Raw genomic sequence first — 24,535 nt, 5'->3', positions numbered from 1 at the left:
GCCCCATCTGCATGGAATCAGCTTCAAAAGGAACTACAGTTGAAGAAGTTGGTCTCTTTTTATTCTTTTAAAGGCTTTTTAAAGGACCTTGCAGAAAGGCAGTCTGCGTGTCACTGTTTTGATTGATTGATTGATCAATTGATTTAGGACCCAGGGTTTTTTTATGATGACATTGTTGTTTGAATATGAGTGAAAGTATGTTACTTTATTAAGTATTTACTTGTATGTGCCTCTGTCTATTTGAAACCGCGCTGCTGCCACTTACCAGGACACTCATGTAAAAGAGATTTTTTTAATCTCAAGGAATTTTTTATCCTGGTTAAATAAAGGTTTGAATGAATGAATGAAAAATTAGGGTATACACTATTCAAAATTGTATTTACTCCATTATTCTTTTATGATCAGCAGCCAATGTTACAATGTGTATTATTACACATCTATCCACACACACACATCTCATTTTGTATAGACTTTCTATACATATATATGTATATATATACATATATATATACATATATATATATATGTATGTGTATATATATGGTGTATCTAGGATACTGATTGCCTTGAACAATTAAGTACATATAACTATTAGTCTTAAGTTATATTTACTTTATATGTATATGTTAGTTTGGTTGTGTTTGCTGAATTGTGTTAAGTTGTTTAAAAATGGCAAGTTAAAGGACCTTGTTCTTTCTAAGTGCATGTTATACGAAGATTTGATGCTTCACACATTTCACTTTGTTTGTAAAATGTCAAAGGAAAACTTAAATGGATAATTGGTTTAATTACAAATGGTATGTTGTATTACTGTATGTATTTTGTACTTTTGATTTCTTTTATACACTTTCGATTCTACACAAGTGACATTTTGGCATTCTTACTGAACAATTACTTTTTTAGCTTGTTTAATAATCTTGTATCTTGATTGAATAATTGATTTATTGACTAACTTCAGCTCTACTTGTCAGCCAAATATATGTGTATGTTGCATTAGCTATATAGTATGTATGTATGCATGTATGTATGTACGTATGTATGTATTCATGTATGTATGTATGCATGTATGTATGTATATATGCATGTATGTATGTATGTATGTATGTATGTATGTATGTATGTATGTATGTATGTATGTATGTATGTATGTATGTAAGCATGTATGTATGTATGTATGGTAGATTAAAAAGACATAAGCTGTGTGTTTGTGTGTGTGTGTGTGCCAGAGAGAAAGAGAGAGCCAGACCTCCACTTTTGTTTACTACACCACGCTGTGAAATTGCATCGACTTCTGTCTTTCACAAGGATGTAGGTACTTTTGCGTCCAGACCACTCTCCATGCTGACTCATTCTACAAAGCATGGTTCTTTACTGTAAGAGGCACATGTCTTACTCGGTATGCACACAAGACATCATAGCCTGCAGCATTAAATAATCGTTATGACCCTGCCCTAGTCATATGGCAAAGCGTTCAAAGTATTTTCCTGTCACTCATCTGGAGCAGATGCCCTGCCCTGTGTAGGATTCACTCTGCCTAGTAGAAATGCAATGACACAATGCAATAAAAGTCTCCTTCATTAACAAATCTATATTTATTAAAGTGTCCTTCCTCAAGAAAATGTGACGTTTTTAAATCTAAAAAATAATTTCCCCCATTTGTTTTGTGTCTCTGTGGGATTTTTGTTGTTGTCTTGTAGTCATGCTGTATCTCTTTTGGGTCATTTTTGTTTCCTTTGGGTCTCTGTGGTCATGTGGTTACTGTCACCATTACTGGGTCTAAAACGGTGCAAAAACTAGAACAGATAAATAATAAATAACACTCAAAAAACTTGATAAAGAAGTCCAACTACAGCCATTAGTAATTAGCAACGAAATGTAGTTGGTGCCAAAGCACTTCTGGTTAGACGCTAAGTACATTTTGTTGCTATGTAGGGCCTAAAGTATTTGTGATATGGGCAATGACAATAAAGTTGAGTATAAAAAAAAATGTCTTCTTGTTTTCATTTGGCTCAGGTGCTACCCAAAACCGCTTGGATGCTGCACTAAACCTTGTACTGGCAGGAAAAACCATGGAAAGGATAATCACACGAGGCGTATTAACAACAATATGTGTTAAACAAATACTTTTACTTCCTTTCAACTATATACATGTACTGTATTTGTGTATATAGCCTATATTGATTTGTGGTGGCATAGTTAATCAATTCTTGGCAAAGAAATTCCAGAGTCATGCTTTGAATCAGACAATTTCTGCTTATGAATGTAGCCATGTACCAACTGTGCAAAGAAAATGAAATCTATGTCCATATCTAGGTCTGTAACATGCTACATTTCTTTCTTTTATGGTATTTTTGTACCTTTTATTCTTGTGTTTTATCTGTTTTTATTGTATTTTTTTTTTTACCTTTTATTCTCGCATTTTATCTTTATTTTTTATTTATTTTTTTAACTGTTTTTGTGTAAAGCACTTTGAATTGCCCTGTTGCTGAAATGTGCTATAAATAAAGCTGCCTTGGCTTGCTTTAATGAACTAATATTTGGCGTACAGACGTATTCATTATTATTTTTTACCATATTAGATATTAAGTTAATATTTTGAACATATACCCAAATGAACACTTTTTAACACAAGCCATAAAATCCCCTTTATCAGTAAACTGTTTGTTTGTTACATAACAGAAACGGCTGTGTGACGTCACTTGGTGGGCGTTCATAGATGGTGGGCGTGCCACACGTATGGCGGAAGAGCAGGTGCATCACCAAATCCAGCAGCATTATCACAACAAACGTTATCAACAGTGAAAGAAAGGCTGCCGAGACTGCAGTGCGCCTTCTGATAGAGAAACATAACCGTTAATCTGGTTGTTGTCGGAGAGTCCGAAGGCCCGTCGACATGGCTCTGAACCAGAACCACTCGGAGTCCGGCGGCGGAGTCATCATCAACAATAGTGAAAGGTAAGCGGGTGCAAAGGACCAGTTAGCTAGCTACCATTACCTAGCAGACGGGCACGTTTTACGGTTTGTCCGGGGAGAACGTTAAACCGAACTAATAAAAAAAAGACTAAACAATGTCTTTATGGTGTTCTGCTTAATTCATGAATTTATTTTATTTGCCCGGAACACTTGCAAATTCGACGTATCTATCTAATGTTAACGTAACGTTACACAACAGCTAGCTAGCTTCGTTAGTGTCATTCTATCAGTAACGTTAACGTAGTTAGCGGTTGTGTTGGCGGTAGCGAGCACTCTGTAGCAGTGTTTTTATCTGAAAAAAAGGTGCTTCACACCTAAGCCGCATATCAGAGTGGCTCATAACAAGTGCAAAACCACTCCAAATATGTTACGCAAATGCTATACGGCACGTAACGTTAGGGCCACATTAATTGTTAAAACGCCATGTTCGTTAATTCGCGTTGCTTAGCTACAGACCCGGGGTCTCAGACTCGTAGCTCCAACATGGCCTTATATAACCTTTATATATCATCACTGCAGTCAATCCATGGCATAGACAGTAAATAGAGTCAACCATAGCAGGCTTCACGTGATTAGATTAATATTTACTTTTTTAAACGTTATATTTAGACAAACTTGTAGAGGGTAAAATGCTATATTTAGCGTTAATCATCGTTACTAGCTAGCGGTATAAAACGTTTTGTCACATCCGGATCAAGTCAGGGCAGAGGAACTCAATGGCAGATTCTTCTAGATCATTCTGGAGAGCAATGATAAACCCATTAGGGCTAACCCAGAACCCCATAGTAGTAAGCCCTGTCACTAGATGGCATGTAACTGGACAGTTGCACGACAATCCAGTGATCTCATTTTTAAGCTGTTGAGTCAAAGATGTTGTTATGATGGTGGGGTTTGTGTTGTATTTTTGTACATTTAAAATATGAATGTCATAGAAATAAATGTTTTTCATCATCAAAATGATTGTGTCCTGTGATCCACTGATTGTGGTCTTGTGAATATTTCTGTCACTAGTGTGTTGATGAACTATGATAACGTGGAGCTGGTTTTCTGTGACACGGACAGTCTGCCCGAAGCCTTCAGAAAGAGCAAGAAGGGCAGCATCTACCTGACTCCGTACAGGGTGAGAGACATGACCTAGATGTCTTATTTGTTATTAAGCCACAGCCTCACGCTGACATAATGCTGGCACAATTTACAGCAAACACACAGCCTGCAGAACTCTCATTCCACAAATACGCAGTTTAGGTTTATGTTTCCCTAAGTTTTATGAGGTAGTAGGGAAAAACACACCGCTTTTTGAGTTCATGTGAGTGATGATATGATGTTAGTTGCTGATATTTTCTCCCTAGGTGATCTTTGTGGCTAAAGGGCGGGATGCGCTGCAGTCTTTCATGATGCCCTTCTACCTAATAAAGGGCTGTGAGGTCAAACAACCTGTATTGGGAGCCAATTACATCAAGGGGACGGTCAATGCAGAGCCTGGAGGTAAGTATATACATGTGTGTGTGTGCACGTAGTGTCCATGTGTCGGTTAGGTTATACTGGTGATCAGACTATATTATTCTGTGTCTGAAATATCTAATTTCCACCAAGCTGTCTGCTTCAGTACATGTTTTACAATTAGTGTAATTTTTGTGTATTTTTTTCTTGCATCGTCGGTAATGAGGATGCAGAGTTTTAAAGAGTAATAAAGCATAAAGAGTACTGTCTGCTGGGGAAACGCAAAACAGATCTTGGTAAATGTCCATACGGGTTATGTACGCTTCTAAAAGGGTTTGATGGCTTTAGTTTGTTCAGCACACAGTAATTACATGGATTGCTCTTTGTGTTGTCTCTCACAGGTGGCTGGCAGGGCAGTGCTATGTTCAAGCTCATCTTTGCTGCTGGAGGAGCTATAGAGTTTGGCCAGTACATGTTGCAGGTTGCTGCTCAGGGTATGCTTCATTAAAAAAAAAAAAAGTAATCATTTAGGATCTTGTTATAGTACTGTCATATTGGCTGATTGTCCTCCATTGTTTCTTCATCATTGCCTCTTTTTCCTGCTTTGTGTCTTGCAGCATCAAGAGGTCAGCCAGTAACTCCTGGGTTTGGTGGGTGCCCCTACATGGCCAATGGGGCTTATTCTTACCCTCCTCCCCCTACTAACGGGATGTACCCTGCTGGACCTCCACCTGGCTACTCCTACCCCAACCCTCCTCCACCAGGTAGGGGCTGCAATAATTGCAGCTCTTATCATTATCGCCTTTATTTCTCGATACAAATCTCCTTCACCTCTTGGAAAAGTGGTCTGATCTGCAGCTCTGTGCTCCTTCTATCCAGATGGATACTATCCCAACCCTCCAGCGTTTGATGCTTCTGCGGCCTACATACCTCCGCCGCCTTATTCTGCCCCTCTAGGTCAGCAGCCCCCACACGACCCTGACCTCCCCTCCTCAGCAGCAGGTGAGGATCTCTGTCAAAGGGGCTCTGACTGATTTGTAGCTAGGTGGTAATCAGGGACTGAAAATAGCATCCACCCCATGCAGTGATTTGTTAAATTTTCAGGCCATTCGCCACTTTGGCGGCCAGGACAACGCCCAACAGAAAGACATGTTTAGTAAGATTAGGTAACGCTATTGGCCGGAGAACCTTATGTTCATTGAACTCAAACCAATAATAACCATCAATAAAAAAAATGTACACATAAATACAAGCCCACTAGTAAATGTATCAACTTTCCTTTTGGTTTGTGTGTTGTGTGCATGCGTGTGTACAGTGCCCTGTCACAGGCAGGAAAATTATTCAGACTGTGGTGGTGGTAGTTAACGTTTGCTCCAGGTGTTGATTAGTCTAAATGTAAAGAAAGGCATGGCTCAGAGTTGCTTTAGGGATCTTAAACTAGGAAAAAAATGCATGTAACTAGTATTAAAAAAAAAAATCTATTGTATTTAATCTAATTTTATATATTTGATTGTATTGCCAAACTGTTATCGTGCTGCTATTCATTGTTCTACACTTCCTTATTGTCCCTCAATTTACTTTACTGGAGTTTTTTGAATAACAGACCTGCAATGCTGCTGTTTAGTAGTAGTAGTAGCGGTAGTATAATGGAAGACCCTCGTTTATCAACTTTCAGTGGTATCCTATCGTGATGATTTGATCAAACCTTGTTTAGGGCTCATCACAATACCTAAAGCCCAGCATGATGTCGTCACATTGTTTGTTTTGTCACATAAGACAATAAAGCAGTTTAGAAGCTGAAACAAGGGCTTCAAACAATTAAGCTGCTGATTCATTTTATGTCAATGGACTAATCCATTTGACTAAACGTTTCAGCTCTTTGTTTTCAAAAGTCTGATGTGAATGACTGCAAGCAAATTTTTAGAAACTAACAATCAGTTATTGAAGGTTTAGACAGTTTTGTCTAATATTAAGCTATCAGTGAAACAGTTATTTGCATCAAGAAACAAACAAAATAAAGAAACAAAATAAAACTATGAAAAACCTAGTATTATTACTCTTTTAATCATGCCTACATTTCTTTGTTGCCCTCTCCTCATTACATTACCCTTTATACCTCAGGCCTGATTAGCTTCAGTCATCTCGTATATCCCAGGGACAATCGTGAGACAATGTTTAATTAATGTCCTCCTGTCTCTCACTATCCGTCTCTTTCCCAGCGGAGGCCAAAGCAGCCGAGGCAGCAGCAAGTGCCAGCTGTGCCACGCTGCCTTCTACACATGTGTACCTGCCCCAGGTAATCTACCCTCATCATATCACCCTGCGATAGGGCTGCACGATACAAGGAAAATATCTAATTGAGATTATTTTAACTAATAATGCAATTGGGAATTGACTCACGATATTGAAGGGAATGATTGATTGATTCAGAATTATTTGACACATCTTTCACATCACATTTATTTCATTTGTAAAGAAGACATAACGTGTTTTCTGCTCTGCTACTGGAAACGGATATGATGTAGTCGCTGTGGCCGGTGCCATATAAACAAATTATTTAGGTGAATCTGTGGTAAAATAAAAAAAAATTGATTCTGGGGAAAATAACTAATTTTAAAGATCGTTGAAAAAAAAATATCATGTTACTTATGATTTTTGATCCCCCCAAATAATTGAATACCTCTTTTGATAAATGATTAATGGTATAAATTATTTTCTTAACATTAATGCTAAAGATTTTCTGTTTCCAGCTTCCCAAATTTGAAGATGTTATGCTTTTCTTTTTCATATATAATAGTAAACTCACTATCTTTTGGGGTTTTTGGACTTCTGGTCAGCTAAAACATTTCACAATGTAACAATACACATGCAAGGCCAATTTCTACTCCGCTAAAATGTTCTGCATTTGCTACAAGAGAGATGATGTCCGCTTTTCTTTGTGGCTAGACAACCAAAGGTGGATCACTCTGTCGATTGTCTCACAGCCGCCGGCCATCTTTAATAAAGTCAATCAAAAACCCACTCAGATATCGGCACTTCAGACGCAGTTAGCTGTAAAATTGGAACGGGTAAAAACAACAATATTGAACACAATGTAATTCATTTTTAAACACAGTGCACAGTGGCAAGGTGTGGGGTTTCTAAAGTGCACTTTCTGTCTTTGAAGAATCATAAAAACAGCTCATACCACACCAACGGTATGATGGAAATTTTCAGTGGTTTTTAAACCGTGACTTTCTCAAATCGCCTATACCTATACCTTGACACCGGTAACTAACTAATAGGTATGCCTGGTATCAGAGGGGCTCTGCTGGCATGCAGGGCTTCGTCATGTGTTAAGGACATACTTGCCGTTATCTTGTCCTTTTATGGTGCAAACATTTATTGGACTAATGTGAGGGAACTGTCTTAAATTTGAGTTGTTGCAGAATCTAAATTCATTTGATGCAACAATGTGTTTACATGCCGTTTTGTTAGTGACGTGCTTTGTGTAAAAAGATCTTCAACGTGCTCAGAACGGATGACTGTACAGTACTGTTCTCTCTCTCCATAGGACAAGCCCCCTCCCTACTCCCCTCCAGAAGACAAGAAGAACCAGTAGACCTGCTTGATCTCCCCCTCGTCCCTCTCCGTCTCATGTTCTCTCTATTCTACTGGATCACCTCATTTAATTAACACGACATCAGGAAGGGTTTCCTTTTTAACTTGGTCCCCTCTTTTTCATCTTCCTAGTCTGCTTCCAACACATTCCTTTTGGTTTCCCCTTTTTTTCTCATTCCATTGCGTTTCCACCTTAGCCCATACCTTTTTACATAATTAATATACTGTGTTATCTGTTTCAGTTTCTTCAGTTTTTTCTTTACCTGATGGAAGTTAAAAGTATTTGTAGCGATCTTTGAGAGAAACGAGAAGGTTGTTTAGGCCAAAGTTGTCAGGGTTTTGGTTTTATTTTCCAATGTGGTTGACAGTAGCTTTGTAACCTGATTAGCTAATTTAGTCCCACGATCCCCACTGCCATCCTAAACTTGAGTTATGTTTTGACACTCACATATAATTTTCTACAACTGTCTATTAAACTGGACCGAATCTAAAGATGTTAGTTACTTTGCTAATCTAATCAGAGGCAAGCTGAATGCAGTGTTTTATTTTTCTATTATTTGTGTGTACAGGCTTTTAATATGTAGACTTTTAAAATGCGATATTTTCTCACAACACTAACCTAGAGAAAACCTAGCTTTTGTAAAGAGAGCGATTGCCGTGTGGCCTGGTCTGCTTCGACATGTTTTAGTGGATGAGAGGACCATAAAGATTAGAGCAGCGTTGAGCCCCCGCAGTAAATCCCTGATCCGAGGTTAGAGCAGCGTGGGACGCACTGCCAGGGAGGGATTATCTTGTATGTGCAAAAAGCAGAGCAGTCACCCAATGATGTCACTTCCTGTTTAGCCTCTGAACATTCGAGAAAACAATTGGTCAGACTCAACACCAGCCGGCTTCACCTTCCATCCTCCTAATGTAAATTTTAAACATAATGGAAACAAACGAGACCATTAGAGGCCGTTTCTACTTTCTGTGGTCTCGATCTAAACTCTCCAGTTTGAGGTCAGTCTTTAAATCTGATCTGAGCACCTCGGTATTTGAGCCTCCACTCTTCCTTCCTCTGTAGTCACTTATCTTTATACTGTATCTGTGGCACATCCGTGGCTGATTCTTTGCACTTTCAGAATGCTATGCATCGGGCTCCTGTTTGCTCTGTCATGGCTGTGTATTATTATAATAATAATAATAATAATAAAGCTCTGTATTTATTTCAAACTAACTTATTGAATAATTCATTTACATTGGCTCAAGTAAGAAAAACAAAGCATGATCTCAACTAATGCATGTAAGCATTGGATTGGATTTTATTAAATGGATCTTGATTCATGTGAAACAGAACTGTCTTTGTCTGTATTTCTACACTGAGCATCGCTATATCACACATTAATTGGTATTCTACTTTAATCACAGCATAGTGCATTAGCATTCATAACATAAACATATTCCAGAGTCAGCAGGAGGGGGGTATGTTATATGTCATGTGACATTACATGTCAAACAGCCTGGAAATGTGCTTTTCCCTTCTCAATCAGTAGTCCACGTCTGCGCTTCCGGACACCTTGTGCAAATCCACCGCAGTTTCCCAAAGACTGACGCATGATGTCCCAAGCCTCGAGTACCTCAACATTCCAAAGGTCCCAGCTGTGCCCTCTTAGGGTGCTCATGATTAAAAAAAAAGGCTAAAAGCCCAATAAAAACATTGTACAGTACAGCAGATTCCATCACAACATTGTCAGTATCCCAGGTTTAAAACTGTACAGGCAGGGCGGTTTGTGCGTTCATGCCAAGATCCCAAGATGATGAAAACAGTGATCCATTTTCAATTTGTACTCTCAGGAGTGATGTACAGCCCACAACGATTTTTTTTTTTTTGTCTTCTTTTTTTAACAGTGTCTTTATTGATTTGGTTGGGTTGTTCTTTTAACAGGACAATATCTCAAGACTATACCCTGCAGTGGCTCTTCGCACCACATTATGAACTGGCTCTAATCCTTCTGTGGATTGAATTCTGCCCAGAAATAAAAAAAAGAAGAAAGGTTTTAGAGCGTTTTTTTTTTTTTTTTTTCAACAGCAATGTTGAAAGTTGTAGTATGTAAGTTATGCTTTAGCACATCCTCAACAAATGGCTTCTCACAGCACTGCATAAAGGTCTCCATCTTTGTTCTTATTATACAGCCATGACTTCTTTTATGTGTGCATATACTGTGTAGCCCAGGTAGAGGGTTGTCTATTTCCATATCTATGTCTGTAAGCTCAACATAAAGCATCATCCACCAAATGTTAGCTTATCTTAGAATAAAGACTAGATCTGCTCTATTAAAAGGTAACCAAAAGTCACCAACCGGCCTCTACAGCTCAGTGATTTTTTTTATGATAATGTGATTTTAATCCATAGGAAAACTAAAATGACATGTAGTTTTATGGAAGCATATGTGCTGGACGATTGCTTCTAATTCCTGTAGTCTCCGTTGATTGCCAGGCAACAATTTATTACACGCAAAATTAAAAGAAAGAGTGGGCAAGGGTCTTTTACAGAGCACGCCACACACTTCGGGGGGCTCCCTAAGTCATTATTAAAAGGAGTTCTTTTTGTACAAGCCTATACATTGGTTTTTCAAGAAAATCCTACTCATTCTGCCTTTAAAATTGAACCCTAACGCCCTTTAGAACTAGGGTTTGTGACACTTTCCTTAGCATTATTGTCATGTGGTTATGGGAATAAGTCTAAGACAGGTGGGCAGTTTTGGAAAGGAAGGTCCATTACAGCCAATGTTTTCAGCTTAAAACGATGTAGGAAGGCAGTCAAAGAGATTTAAAAACCGTCCTGAATGTTTAAGGGGGATTCTTAATATGGAGCTCTCTTCTTCTCTTTTCTTTATGAGTCAGCTCATGTGGAGCAGAGGGTGATGCTGACCCCCTCTCCTATCCAGCAGGCGGGGAACAGCTCCTGGCTGAAGGCACAGTGGAAGGCGTGGAGCCTGGTCTGCCCATCTCCGTAGTAGGTGAGGGTCCCGGCCTCGTAGTCCAGCAGCATGCCGATGCGGCTGTGCTGGGAGTGGCCGACCACCGTCTCCCGTCGGCCGTTGTGCCAGGCGCTGATCTGATGCTCGTCCAGTTGCAGGCTCCAGGACAATTCGTTCATACCCACCATGCACCTTTTGCCCTTCTCCTTCCTGGGGATGGTCTCGTAGGTTACCTGATAAGAGACGAGGGAGAGGATGTCAGCATATTCCTACAGTAGATGCGCCCAGTTTGGAGAGACAGACAGCAGTACCCTGCGATCGAAGGGGCCTGATTTGAATGCCAATCTCACAGTGGAATCTTCGCAGAGCCAATATGAAATGTGGATCATGCCATTTTGGCTATATGGGGGTACTTAATGCCTGATTATACATAGAACTACCCGTTTTCTCCCAATAAGTTATTATACAGCCTACTATGATATACATCTCAACATATAATGCTGTAAATAAAAATGTGCAAAGAAAGAAGCTTTTAATACATCTTTTTAAAATGTGTGAATTCATCTAAGCCCCATGACACATTCAAGTTTAACGTGACCTGATCACATCATCTGTGACCAATGGAGGAGAACTTGGTGGCAGGGATTTAAATCTTTAACTGAAAATGTGTGGGAAAAGTAAATCTAAAATTTGGGTGCACTTTGTAATAGTAAAAGCTCAAAGTAAGATCCAATTGTTTGCCACAGCCCGATACAGGAACACAGCTGTGTGTGTGTGTGTGTGTGTGTGTGTGTGTGTGGAGCGTGTGCACAGCTCCCCCTGCACCGCTTTGCCAATAAGAAGCTGCTCTTTTAAAATCTGTGTCCCACTCGGTTGCATGTTTTCATACAAAATGAGCTTTACACGCAACTTTATCATAGTAAGTACAATTTCATCCATGTAGCCAACCCCCTTTTAGTCTATATCCTCGACGCGCCACTTCCATTGCTTTGCGCTTTCTTTGTGTTGGCGTTCTAACCTCCAGTGGATTTCTGAGGACTGTGGTTACCTGGTCCTCAGATCTCTGCAGGGTAAATCCAGACAGCTAGCTAGACTATCTGTCCAATCAGAGTTTTCTGTTGCACGACTAAAACAACTTTTGGAACGTACACGTTTTACCAAAACAAATTCCTTCCCAGGACTATTTTGCAGAAGCACCGTGGCTTTTCCCTTAGAACCGCGCAAGATGAGGAAGGTTCTGGCAGAGTGAGACTAACCCCCCTATATATTAGCCCCCCTGTCACGTGCTGTGTTGTGCTTTGTGATTCTCTGCAGGTGTGTGCTGCAGCTGATGATCAGCTGATCAGTGTCCCACAGCTAAAGAGAGGGCAGCATGGCTGTGTGCAGGAGAGAGAGGCTTCTGTGGAAGCCAGCATAGAGAGACCTGCTCTGACACCTGCTCTGAACCAAACCTTATGATACCGGTTGGGTTGTAACAGTTCTTGGGGGCTAGTCTGTGAGTTGAACCCAGGAACTCTTGCAAAGTCTGCATACGACTGGCCCACAATTTATTCGACGATAGACAAGACTTGACGATTCTGAGTCTTACTTTTGGTAAATTACTGCAAAAGAAATGAAGTGCTACTTGATTATGCAGCAATGGCGATATTAATGAAACAAGGTAATGGCTCGCTCATCAAAAATGACCACCCACATGGTGCCACATGCATGTTAAATTTGGGTTTGGCAGATTTGTGTATGGCAGGCAAGGTTTACCTGAAAACTACTTTTTTTGTAATAGTACCTTTTAACTGCTTCTTTGAAGTTGGTCAGACATTGCTGTCCATCCATAACCATCAGCCATTCAAATCAAATCTAACCATTGGCTCATGCAGTCTATAAAGAAAAGATGCAGCAATGGCTGCAAACTTTTTACGTGAACTGTAGGCATTTAGGAATTTTTTGCAAGTAAATACGATCTTGTTTGTAGCAGTTACTTTCAGATGCTGTGTTAAGATTGTGATTTCTGTTCAACTTGGCCTGGCTAATTTTCCTGAATAACTCTCAAAACAACAGTGTCCAAACACAGCATGCGTGGTTGCTCACCCCGAGGTAGGCCCAGGGCTTGGACACCTCCAGCTCCCAGTAGTGCTGTCCATTTCTGAAGCCCTGGAAGCAGAGCACCTGCCAGGTGTGATCGAAGCGCGCTTCGTGGGCTGGGACGATGCGGGGCCCGGTGGTCAGGTGCTCTGCCCTCCGGTTCTCCTGGGACAGACACAGGTGCCCGTTGGCCGTGCGGGGGTCAAAGGTCAGAGAGCATCTGTCTGTAATGAGAACAAAAGGAATTAGACAGATTGAAGCAGCAGCGGATATTTGATAAAATCATTCTGTGGTCGCAGGAATAACAATAAGGAACGGTGACCTTTGCTGTCCCCGTCTTTGACATCTTTGATTGTCATCCAAGCACTTTTTTCCACTGCATGGTACCTCCTCGACTCGACTCTACTAGGCTTTTTTGGTTTTCCAATACGAAAAAAGGTCCCTGGTACCTGGTAACAGGTACTTTTTTTAGTTCCACCTCAGTCGAGGTTCCAAGCGAGCTGAGGCGATACCAAACGGTGACGGGAAAACCTGCAGACTGCTGATTGGTCGGAGAGAATGTCACTAATCACTGCGTCATCATTGCTGGTGACAGACGGTGGGGCATCCTGAACAAACCCACCGTGTTTAACGTTTTTTTTTGTTGCCTCCAGTTTCTTTTGAAACTAAATGTTTCTTCTGGCAACAGCCATGTGACAAGAATGAAAAACAACACACCTTCGACGTTCTGTGTGTGTGTCGCGTTAGGTTAAAGCAGTTTCCCGACCAGCTCGCCTCACGCATGAGGCGGTACTAATCTGTTCTAGAAAAAGGAGGACGGGGCACCGCAGCCGAGTCGAGTCGAGCAGGTACCATGAGCGGAAATCAGAGAACCAGGTAAATTCGCAAAGCTAAAAAGCTGTCTTAAATTTTAGATAGGACTTACAAGCGCTGAGGCCGTCCTTCCCCCCAGGGTGGCACGGAGCAGCTGGACTGGGAACCACGGCTAGGATCGGCCTCTTATCTTGAGGAGAACCTGGAGGCCAATGACAGGCTTAATACCACAGATTGGGGAACACACCGTTGCCAATTCTAGCTATTTACAACAGAAGGAACATCATTCATCTTACCATCTTTGTCAGGACCCACAACGGTGCTCACGGCTTTCTCTAGGTCCTCAGATACCAGCTTGGAGACTCGGGACAGGACATCTGTGACACCGTTTAATCGCTCTTGAAGGTTTGGCGTTACATCCGTGGGAATATCTTTGAAATGGGGGATCTCTAGGACCATTGATTCCTGCGAGGAGATATGCATTTCAAAAAAGACCTTGATGATTTACCTTACCTTGCACGAAAGCCGGATTCTGGCGATATCCCGCGATCACGGGAGAATGGCGTGATGACATATCACCCAAAACTCCATCTTGTCAGGCTACAAGTAATGCGGTTTATGTCTGCAGCGCACACGTGAAGAGGCTGATGGGTTTGGTTTTGCTGCTGTTTGGAGTGTTCATTTAAAATAACAATGATGGACGGGATACAAAGATAGTTTATCCAATCACCTGCCAGGTATTTGTTTTCAAGTGCCTGCCCTTCCCCTCACAGTTTCCAACAACGGACGCTCAGATTTGTTACACAGTTCTGTGTAACAAACCATCCTGCTTGTCAGCTAAAGTTCCCCCCTCATGTTTGTAGATGGGGGTGCATCTAATTGTTTCTTTCTGAGTCCATTACAGTTGTATCGTTACATTAGAGTCTTTCCATTTAAGCCAAATGTATTATAGTTTAAAGGCAGAAGTACAAACCTTGATGAGCTCTGTATCAGAGAGCTTAAGTACAGCTGCTATCAGTTCCCGGCTCTCTTGGAGTTTCTGGGAGCGCTTCTTAAGTTCAGCTAGCCGTGCCTCCGCCTCAGTGATGGCAGCTTCTTTCTGCTCCTCTGTGAAGATCTCTGTAGCCTCCTGCTTCTCCGCCAGTATTTTAATCAGGGTGGAGAACTTGGCATTGACCCAGGTGGAAGTCTGCTGAAGAGTCACCTGTTAATAAAAGATGTTGAGTCATATGCCAGCATTGAGGATTTGGGGTAAACATGTTTAATTGTGTCTCGTCCTAAGTCTTTGACCCCTGCCTTTTTATTTTCTCTAATATAATATCAAGCTTCAGCTGCAGCTTTGTCATTTAAAACCTGAACATTTCTTATTTCATTTACAAGCTTGCGGGTGTGCAAGAATAATAATCAATTGCTTGATTTCCGTTAGAAATGGTCTGTAAGTGTGTGAATTGAGCGTTTGATCACTTAGAAACATATTAAGAGTTAAAGTGCTAATATCATGCTCATTTTCAGGTTCATAATTGTATTTGGAGGTCATCTCAGAATAGGTTTACATAGTTTAATTTTCAAAAATCACTATATGTTTGTTGTACTACACAGTGCTGCAGCTCCTCTTTTCACCCTGTGTGTTGAGCTCTCTGTTTTAGCTCCAGAGTGAGACATCTCACTTCTGTTCCATCTTTGTTGGGAGTCGCACATGCGCATTAAGTACTCAGAATTAAAGTATGAGGACGTGTCATGCTAGCTAGGCGAGCATTATAACGTGTGTTACAAAGTAAACCTATAACATGCACAAAAAAGATATATAACACAATAAAGGAAAGGGAAAAAGCCAAAAAGCATAAAATGAGCACATCAACCAACTTTAGTTTGCACTCAAATATGGCAATATGGCTTTGAGTTAAGTCCCCTTTCTGACTTAACTTTTTTGTTTGTTTGTTTGAAGCGTAGTGAAGCCTTTAACCTACTTTCACAGAGGGAAAGCTTAAATTGGGGGTTTACCTTGGCGTGATTGATGTTTTCGGCCAAGTCATTTATACTTTTCTGCGTCTCTTCAGTGAGTTTCCCCACCTCCTTTATCTTCCTTTCCAGCAGCAGCTGTAAAGAAAACACCTCAAATTGAGACAGTGCACTTAACATTGTCCCAATCGCAGTCCCCTTCGTTTCTGGAGTAAAGTGGACAGTGTCATAACTGGGATAACTCCATGTTACAATACCTGCTAAGCAAATGGGGTGGCATGCAGTACTATACCTCTTGGTTTTCCCTTTCTGTCTCCAACAACCCCTTTTCGTGGTCCACGCATTCTGAGATTGCACACTGGCAGCACACAGGCATTTTGTCCTGCCTGCAGTAATAAACCAGAGGCTTTTTATGGCGATCACACAGCAGCAAGGCTCTCGCCCCTTCGCTTCCCCTCACAAGCGACTCTCTACAAGGGGGGGCGATGTTCACAGCCTCAGTCAAGACCGACAAGGACACATTACGCTTGAGAATGGGCCTGGTAGGAAACTTCTCATTGCAGATTGGACACTGAGGTCCGATATCGGACTTGCTCTTGGTGTCCCAGTGAAGGTTGATGCATTCTTGACAGAAGGTGTGACCGCAGGGGATGGTAACAGGGATCCGGAAGCGGTCCAGGCATATGGCACAGTTCAGGTTTGAATTCTGAGAATCCATCTCTAAAGGGAGAGCAGACATCTCTGTGAAAAAATAAGAGGTTGGTGATAATGGGATGAAAGTTGAACATTTCAATGTATCATATATGTACACCATGTCAGTAATGTCAACTTAACTCCTTACCATCTTTGTTATTAAGATCTTAATATCACATTATAAACCTTTTATATAGAAACAGTTTCTCAGAAGGGCAGAAAAAAATCATTCATGGCCCCAATTTTTGGAATTGCCCAAATGTTAACAATGGCTACCACACATTAACTTAACCAAGTAGAAGAAGAAAGCTAATGGCTAACGCTAGCCTGAAATCAAGTCAGTTCACGTTCGCTAGGACGTGTGGCCAAATAATAATAGTCACGATATTAAAAGTCTGGTGATTAAACTGTAAATTAGCGCACACTTTTACCCTGTTACGCTCTATATATAGCAAGACACAATATGAATTCTTACCACTTCAACAGATACATTCATGCACAGCATTTGTGTGATTATTGTCTGAATATCGTCAGAAGCTTCCCTGATGACGGCAGACGCAAAAATGATGCCTTCAGGTACTGTCGGGAAAATAGACACACACATGTAAAATGTCCAAGCAGATCCAACGAAACGTTACTAACTTGTTATAGGCTATGCATTAATAATACACCCGTGTTTACATGCGGGGATTCATGTCACACTCCTATTGTCGTTATTACTGCAGTTACTTTTGTAACAAATAACCCTATTCGCAGGACTAGTGTTATCTGGGGACATTTGTCGTTAGTTATTTAAAACCTCCCATATTAGTAACGTTAATAGTCAAATAAAAAATCCCCCACAAATGACCCAACCATATTTAGCCAAACACAGAGGTTATGTTATAATATTAGTCTCTCGTGCGTATCGGCACCTCCGTAATTTGCTTCGTATTGACTGCGTTGTCAATTATGAATCTTTAATGTAGCTACTTTTCTGTTTGGTTTAAACCCCAAACCAATAATTTTAACGTTAGGCTCTATTTTGAAAGCTAAAACAAAGAACACGTAACATAATATATGTGACCGTTATTATATGTTGGTTGACTACGGTTCAGTACTAAAGAAAACAAAAGAACTTAAAAGGTACTAACAAAGGTCCACGAACTCGTTTTGCCAGCTCTCGGCCACCGTATCTTCTGAAAAAAAAAGAAGGGGAAGCGTAATTTCAAGATGGCGCTGCGCACTGTTTGCGCCGCTACCTTTCGAACTGGGACAGATTTAGGGGTCAATAATGCGAGGACATTTGTCACAACAGGTATTGTAACGACATTGCTAAATTATATTGTTTTTACATTTAGTAAGTTCGTTCCCGGGGCTCAGTATTACATGTACGGTGTGTGACAGGTTAGCAAGCTAGCTACATCAGTATGAAGCAGCCTCGTTACGTGCTCTCCTCTGTGGGGAGAGACATGTCGCCAAAGTCCATAGAAAAATGTGACTATTAATTGTGAACTTAGTGGTGCAGGGGTTAGAAGTAATAGTAATAGTGTCAGCATTTCACATGCCCGGTTTACCATTGAGAAAAATAGCCACCTATTTTGGGCATTAGCAAGTTCCCACTATTGGTTTAAGAACACAAGGAGAACCAAACATGAATGGTGAAACAAGTGCTATGTAATTAACTGTCTGTTTTGGGATGTTTCCACACAACAGCATTCCTCAGCAGACGAATACCTCCTTTGGGTCCAATGCCAAATGAGGAGATTGACGTTGAAAATCTGGAGTCATTAGAGAAGTATCGCAGCTACACTCGTTACTTCAAACAAGCGGAGGAAGCAAGGAACAAACCTGCATGGTGGAAGACCTACAGGGGCTACGTGGAAAAAGCTGACCCTGAGCATGGTGAGGAATAAAGGAGCAAGATGAAGCCATATTTGACATTGATTTGGGTGGCAGTAGCTCAGTCCGTAGGGAGTTGGGTTGGGAACCGTAGGGTCGCTGGTTCAAGTCCCCGTACGGACCAAAGTATGGTGGGGGACTGGTAGCGGGGGATTCTCCACTGGACTCTCCAGGTCCTGGGAAATGCCAAGATGTTCTTGAGCAAGGCACCGAACCCTCAACTGCTCGGGGCGCGTTTCCTTGAACAGCCCCCATGAGCAGCCCCCTCACATCTCTCCATTAGACACACACATGCTCAGGACCTATACATGCGTATAGGTCCTGAGCATGTGTGTGTAATTCAGGCCTGTGTGTAGTGTCATGGCAAATGATTGGTTAAGTTTCACACTTTGAAGTGAATCCGGTGTTATTACAGGTGCAGAGCGAGTGGACATCGGACTGCCATACTTTCAACCCAGCAGGACCAAAGAAGTGAGGGAGAGGAAGCAGGTGATGAAGGACAACAAGAAGAACATTGAGCTGGAGAGGGCTTCACGTTTGCGCACTTGTAAGCTTACACACGTCATAAAGGAACTACTTAAAGGAACACGCCACCATTTTTTTGAAATGGGGCTTATCCAACGTATTTTTTGTCTCAGTGCATGTATTGTTTTAGTCCGGTTATGTTATGTTATGTGCCTTCTGGTTTTTTTTTGTCCAGATGCCGTGTAAACCTAGCAACGGCTACCTGCGTCGACAGATTTGTTACTCATTCATAAACATTTTACTGGCCTTTGCATGTTGCGCACCCCAATATGAACTGAACTGAACTGAATATTTGAGCACTACATTACTACAACATTCTAGTGCTGGAAAATGTGTTTTAAAAGAAATCACTGTGAGAAATTAGGACGCTCCTTGTCGCGCTGGATTCAAACCCTCATCAGCAAAAATAACTACATACAAAACCACTTTGCTATCCACTACACTATCAATAATCACGTCAATGTTCAGGACTTTACTTTATATTTTCTTGGTAGTAGGCCATGAATCACTGTTTATCTGAGTACTTCAAAACAACAGGTTACCTTAATTTAGACTTAAAAACATAACTATATTGTGCACTATAACCTTCTGCTACACCTCTGCGCTATCTATGTGCAAGGATTTGTCATAAATTATACCAGACCTAGGCAGATATTGAATTGGGACTATATTAGGTGGAAGCACAGCCTGGCTCAGGGTTGTGTTGCAAAGGACCCTAGGGTGAAATTACACCGAACCATCACTTTAAGCTTTTTGATAAGTGAATCCATTTCTAAAAAACTTAAAAATATAAAATAAAATGTTCTCTTTATCTCATCAGTTAAGATCCCTCTGGATAAAGTGCAGGAAACCTGGGCGAAGAGCAGCGGTCCATTTCACATAAAGAGACTTGCAGACCACTACGGAGTCTTCAGAGATCTCTTTCCCATGGCATATTTTCTACCTCAAGTCTCGCTCCGCATAGGCTATGGCCAGGACAACAATGGTCAAGTGCATTATGGGAATCGGCTGACACCAACAATAGTATGTAAACGGACTGGAAGTTTATAGTGTCCTTATTATGCCTATAATTGATATTCTAAGGGCCACCTAGTTATTTTTTCTTTCTGCCTCTTTGAACACATTATTCCCTCATTGCATTCTGATGTGTATTTTATTTTATTCACTTGTCTGCTCTGTACCCACCTTTTCTCTGACTGTATTCTTTGCCTTGTCTTTGCTGTACTTTTTCTCTAGGCAGCGTCTGTCCCTCAGATCAGCTTTGATGCCGAAGAGGGCTCCCTGTGGACCCTTCTGCTCACCTGTCCAGGTCAGCATCAGCTATCACACGGGGCCACTAGATTGTAATAATCAGCAACTGTCTATATTGCCTTTTAGAAATTAATCAATCAACTAATGGATTCTCAGCATTTACGGACAGTCTTATATAATTCATCCATCGTCTTTTTCAGATGAACATCTTCTGGATAATGAGGCAGAATACATCCACTGGCTAGTGTGAGTACTGCAAGTCAAGTCAAATGTGCTTTTATTAAAGGTCTATCTTGCAAGGTTACCTCCCCTTTCTCTGCTTTGCCCGCCCAGAGAATTTGACCCAACCATGAGAGGCTTTCAAACAAGCCCGTATCCTCCTCAAAAGAAATGTCACATACTAAGGAAAGCTCTTTGTTGGACTGGCGCTATGGTTTTAGGGGACCACTAAGGTCTATATAAAGAGACTTCAGATACAGTATTAGAGGACCACTAAGGTCTATATAAAAGACACTTCAGATACAGTATTAGGGACCACTAAGGTCTATATAAAAGAGACTTCAGATACAGTATTAGGGGACCATTAAGGTCTATATAAAGAGACTTCAGATACAGTATTAGGGACCACTAAGGTCTATATAAAAGAGACTTCAGATACAGTATTAGGGACCACTAAGGTCTATATAAAAGAGACTTCAGATACAGTATTAGGGGACCAATAAGGTCTATATAAAAGCATCCAAAACGCGTCATGTCATGGGACCTTTAATGCATCACAATTTAAAAACAACACAGATTTACCAAAATACAATTAAATAATTAACGACAACAGGAATTGCATATTCAGGACTTTGGATTTTTTTAATGAGTTAGAGTAAAACCAGTTTTAAATATTTTTAACAACTACAACCTTGAATGACCGTGTTTCTGTAGAGGGAACATACCAGGCGGAGCCGTGCAGGCCGGAGAGGAGCTGTGTCACTACCTGCCCCCCTTCCCTGCCAGAGGAACAGGCTTCCACCGCTACATTTATGTCCTCTTCCAGCAGGAGGGACCCATCAACTTCCAGGAGGATGTCAGGCCGTCGCCATGGTGAGCAATACACTCAATGCACAGGACAGGAAGCTAATGCTCTTTAGCATCATTTGTGTAATAGGAAAAATAGTCTCGCGTTTCTCTACTTTGCTGTGGAGAAAGGTCTGGCTACACCACAGATGCATTCTGGGATAGGAGAAAAGAAGGTTCTGGGTTGTTTGCATTTCTTTAAACCAGTCACAATCGTCTTGGGTGGTGCTAAGCTCCGGATGCAGAGACGGTGGCTCTGCAAAATGCAACACACAGAGAGTGGAAGTGGAGGGCCAAAGCCTGGCATCAGACTATGTATAATGTAACCACATCGTTCAAGTATAATTATAAACTCGTTACTGCTTCGGATAAGTGCTCAAATTGAGTTTTATTTTTTTTTAGTCCCGCAAATATCTTGCTTTGTTTAAATGTAAATACTTTGCTTATTTTATTTTGTGATGCTCAATCAGAATCTTCTCTGCTGATTGTGATGTTATTGGCCTCATTTGCCAGAATTTTCCACCATAGGTAATGACAGATTTACAGACATGAAGCAATACATTGAAAATATTCCCAGAAAAGGACATTTTCATGTAATTTAACCAGCTGTTTAAACATAAGTGTCCCACTGTAAACAACTATGGAGTCCGTTAGTAAACTGTATTCACATGCATTACATCGTGTTTGATATAGCGACAAAGAGACTAAGCTTGCGTTGGCTCTTCTCCCTCAGCCATTCTCTGGTGGATCGCTCATTTAAGACGATTGAATTCTACAGAAAGCACCAAGACAACATGACACCTGCAGGCTTGGCCTTCTTCCAGAGCCAGTGGGACGAATCTGTCACCGACACTTTTCACACCACACTCGGTGAGTCACGCTCAAAAACACAGCGCAAGTTGGGTCTTGTCACATTTTCCCTAGTCTTCCTGGATTTTTAGGACATTAGGTTTACATAGCAGTTGCTTGTCTAATAAAGTCTGCCTGTTGAATCTTCTCCCTGCAGACATGAGGGAGCCAGTGTTTGAGTTCATCCGGCCTCCAGTGTACCACCCTCCACAGGTCAAATACCCTCATCGACAGCCCCTACGCTACCTGGACAGATACAGAGATGGAAAGGAGCACACGTATGGAATATATTGATTATGAGACACACGGTCACAAAGCTGAGAAAACACATTACCTTGCAAATGTGTAGTCATGTTTGGCATATTTATGTTAGAAAAATAAAACCTTTTTTTCAAATGTGCTGAAATTGTGCTGTGTTTATATCTGCCAAGGAGGATGTGTTTTTTGGCCCTGGTGGAGCATATTTTTGGTTTATTAGTTGGAAACGGACAGCAGGATTGTTCCAGTATTTGTTTTGATACAATTTGATGGGAGGTTTGGGTGAAAGATTTCAATTAAATTTTATTTATACAGCGCTAAATCACAACAACAATTATCTCTTTGCCCTTTTCAGTAAAGAGCAGGTCTAGACCGTACTCTGATGTTATTTACAGAAACCAGACAGTTCCCACCAAGAGCAAGCACTAGGCAACAGAGGCAAGGAAAAACTTCCTTTTAAGAGGCAGAAACCTCGAGCAGAACCATGGCTCAAGGTGGGTGGTCATCTGCCTCGACCGGTTGGGGGGGGGGGGGGGGGCGGACTCCAACCACAGATGCAGAGCCAGAAACACCTGCAGGAAGCGATAAGAGGAGAGAGGAGAAGGCAAGACTCTGGGAAAGGGAAGAAGTTGAGTTAGTAACATGCATTAATGGAATGAGGTTGCATACAGATGGAGAGAAGGAGGAAGAGAGAGGTGCTCGGTGCAATTCAAAACAGTGCTACTATTCTGAACACAACTGTACATGTGTCAGTCCCAGCATTTCGCAATTGTACAATTCAAACAAATTCAACCAATCACCGTGACTTTGGTGCAACTCCCAATTTTGATCAATCACCGCAACTTTTCCACAAATTTGACCAATAACCGGAGTCTCCGGCAACTTCAACTAATCCCAGCAGTCCCACGTGCCAGACTTTGTCTCAGGATGTGACACACATGGTGGATGCAGGAAAAACTGGAGATGAGACGTACAGGAGGACCTAAATTGAGAACAGCTACGATCATTATTCTAAGTGCAATGATACATTAAACTCCAACAAGTACTTTATCAAACCATAAGAATGTGTCTCAGGCCAGGTGAGGAATTGACTAACAATGTAAAGATCTACAAGCTACTAACTCATATGTTCAAATTTGATTTATTCAATAAATTGTCTTTAATCCTCCAGCCATTTTTATATTATACTAACATTTGCAGCATCCTTAGCCTTTTTCTGTAAGGTTACTAGGAAAACTCGGCCTAGAGTAACTTTATTCTCCTCAAAAGTTACCATTTTATTTTTAAACATTAAGACATTACAACTTTTGACGCTAGACAAACGATTTTTTTTTTGCAAAATCCTGGAGGGACTGATAAGTGTTCATCTGCTGAAAAGTATTATACGACCCGTTACCCCAGGTGTGTGTACATGACCGTTTGTCCTGGAAAGCACAATGTGATCTTTTGTAAGTCTTACTAGACTTTTGTAATTAATCTTGACAACCAGTGTTAATTCTAAAGTGATTAACTTTTCATGCCATTGTTTGAGTTTAGAGGTAGGCATAAAGTAATGGCAAGGGAAATCAGCGATAGCTCTTTAATCAGACAAATCAAAGTAGAATCTTTCGTTTAATACAGAATAATAGGTAATGCGGGACACATGTCAAAAGGACAAGGCTGTGAAGGAAGGAAGGGGTCCCCCTAGTTGGGTTTCGGGGGGCCGGGGTGCTGTCCGGTTTGGGGCCGGGTGTCGCCCCATACGCCGTTGGGGACGGGTGCCCAAGTCTTTCGTGGCGGCGTGTCGCCAAAAGTCGTCGGGGCCGGGGTTCGCCATAGTCTCGTTCGGGCGGCGTGTCCCCTAGTCTCTTCGGGCGGGTGTCGCCAAAAGCCGTTCGGGGCCGGGTGTCGCCATATTTTCGTTCGGGGCCCGGGGGTGTCCCCCAAAACTTTCGTTGGGGGCCCGGGTGTCGCCATACGTTTTGTTCGTGGAGGCGTGGCCATACGTTCTTTCGTGGCCGGGTGCCCCAAATCGCGTTGGGGGCCCGGGCGTGCCCCCTCCGTTTTTTCGTAAACCGGTATGTTCCCCGGGGGCGTGTACCCCATCGTTCGTTCGGGGCCCGGGTTTGTCCCATAGTCTCGTTCGTGGCCGGCGTTTTGCCAAGTCTTCATTTGGGCCGGCTGTCGCCCATAAGTCTCGGTGGCCGGAG

General features: G+C 41.5%; 3 protein-coding genes across 4 annotated transcripts; 2 read left to right on the top strand and 1 right to left on the bottom strand.

Moving 5' to 3' along the window:
- The first annotated feature begins 2,693 nt into the window (after positions 1 to 2,693).
- wbp2 (WW domain binding protein 2) lies at positions 2,694 to 10,788 on the top strand. 2 transcript variants are annotated; one of them, XR_004327203.1, is made up of 9 exons: positions 2,694 to 2,955; positions 3,985 to 4,093; positions 4,323 to 4,458; positions 4,815 to 4,907; positions 5,031 to 5,177; positions 5,293 to 5,415; positions 6,633 to 6,709; positions 7,967 to 8,104; positions 10,777 to 10,788. XR_004327203.1 is itself a non-coding variant. In XM_032502127.1 (8 exons), exons 1-8 carry the CDS (start codon positions 2,894 to 2,896, stop codon positions 8,012 to 8,014), a joined length of 795 nt encoding a protein of 264 aa, XP_032358018.1. In that variant the 5' UTR covers positions 2,694 to 2,893; the 3' UTR covers positions 8,015 to 9,345. The 2 variants fall into 2 exon arrangements, 1 of the variants encoding a protein (XP_032358018.1); XM_032502127.1 differs by lacking the exon at positions 10,777 to 10,788 and having other exon boundaries at positions 7,967 to 9,345.
- Positions 9,300 to 17,374, bottom strand: trim65 (tripartite motif containing 65). Its single transcript, XM_032502111.1, has 8 exons — positions 16,993 to 17,374; positions 16,117 to 16,565; positions 15,867 to 15,962; positions 14,839 to 15,069; positions 14,162 to 14,330; positions 13,978 to 14,067; positions 13,059 to 13,276; positions 9,300 to 11,206 (listed from the first exon to the last, which is right to left on the bottom strand). Exons 2-8 carry the CDS (start codon positions 16,561 to 16,563, stop codon positions 10,898 to 10,900), a joined length of 1,560 nt encoding a protein of 519 aa, XP_032358002.1. The 5' UTR covers positions 16,564 to 16,565; positions 16,993 to 17,374; the 3' UTR covers positions 9,300 to 10,897.
- Positions 17,375 to 17,544: 170 nt separating this feature from the next.
- Positions 17,545 to 22,488, top strand: mrpl38 (mitochondrial ribosomal protein L38). Its single transcript, XM_032502121.1, has 9 exons — positions 17,545 to 17,814; positions 18,213 to 18,401; positions 18,814 to 18,945; positions 19,744 to 19,946; positions 20,160 to 20,232; positions 20,375 to 20,420; positions 21,108 to 21,266; positions 21,973 to 22,109; positions 22,246 to 22,488. The coding sequence occupies exons 1-9, from the start codon at positions 17,730 to 17,732 to the stop codon at positions 22,380 to 22,382; spliced, it is 1,161 nt and encodes a 386-aa protein (XP_032358012.1). The 5' UTR covers positions 17,545 to 17,729; the 3' UTR covers positions 22,383 to 22,488.
- The last annotated feature ends 2,047 nt before the right edge of the window (positions 22,489 to 24,535 follow it).

Source organism: Etheostoma spectabile, chromosome 21, assembly GCF_008692095.1.
Source record: "Etheostoma spectabile isolate EspeVRDwgs_2016 chromosome 21, UIUC_Espe_1.0, whole genome shotgun sequence".
NCBI lineage: Eukaryota > Metazoa > Chordata > Actinopteri > Perciformes > Percidae > Etheostoma > Etheostoma spectabile.
This window is presented reverse-complemented; position numbering and strand designations above follow the sequence as displayed.

Excerpts from the sequence above, each read along its gene's own strand:
- wbp2 (XM_032502127.1), top strand. The coding sequence starts at position 2,894 with ATGGCTCTGAACCAGAACCACTCGGAGTCCGGCGGCGGAGTCATCATC. Across the intron at positions 4,094-4,322 it reads TCTACCTGACTCCGTACAGG|GTGATCTTTGTGGCTAAAGG; the intron begins GTGAGAGACATG and ends TTTTCTCCCTAG. Across the intron at positions 6,710-7,966 it reads CACATGTGTACCTGCCCCAG|GACAAGCCCCCTCCCTACTC; the intron begins GTAATCTACCCT and ends CTCTCTCCATAG.
- trim65 (XM_032502111.1), bottom strand. The coding sequence starts at position 16,563 with ATGTCTGCTCTCCCTTTAGAGATGGATTCTCAGAATTCAAACCTGAAC. Across the intron at positions 15,963-16,116 it reads CAGAAAGGGAAAACCAAGAG|CTGCTGCTGGAAAGGAAGAT; the intron begins GTATAGTACTGC and ends TTTTCTTTACAG. Across the intron at positions 13,277-13,977 it reads GAAGGACGGCCTCAGCGCTT|ACAGATGCTCTCTGACCTTT; the intron begins GTAAGTCCTATC and ends TTCTCATTACAG.
- mrpl38 (XM_032502121.1), top strand. The coding sequence starts at position 17,730 with ATGGCGCTGCGCACTGTTTGCGCCGCTACCTTTCGAACTGGGACAGAT. Across the intron at positions 18,946-19,743 it reads GGCTTCACGTTTGCGCACTT|TTAAGATCCCTCTGGATAAA; the intron begins GTAAGCTTACAC and ends TTATCTCATCAG. Across the intron at positions 20,233-20,374 it reads CCTTCTGCTCACCTGTCCAG|ATGAACATCTTCTGGATAAT; the intron begins GTCAGCATCAGC and ends CGTCTTTTTCAG.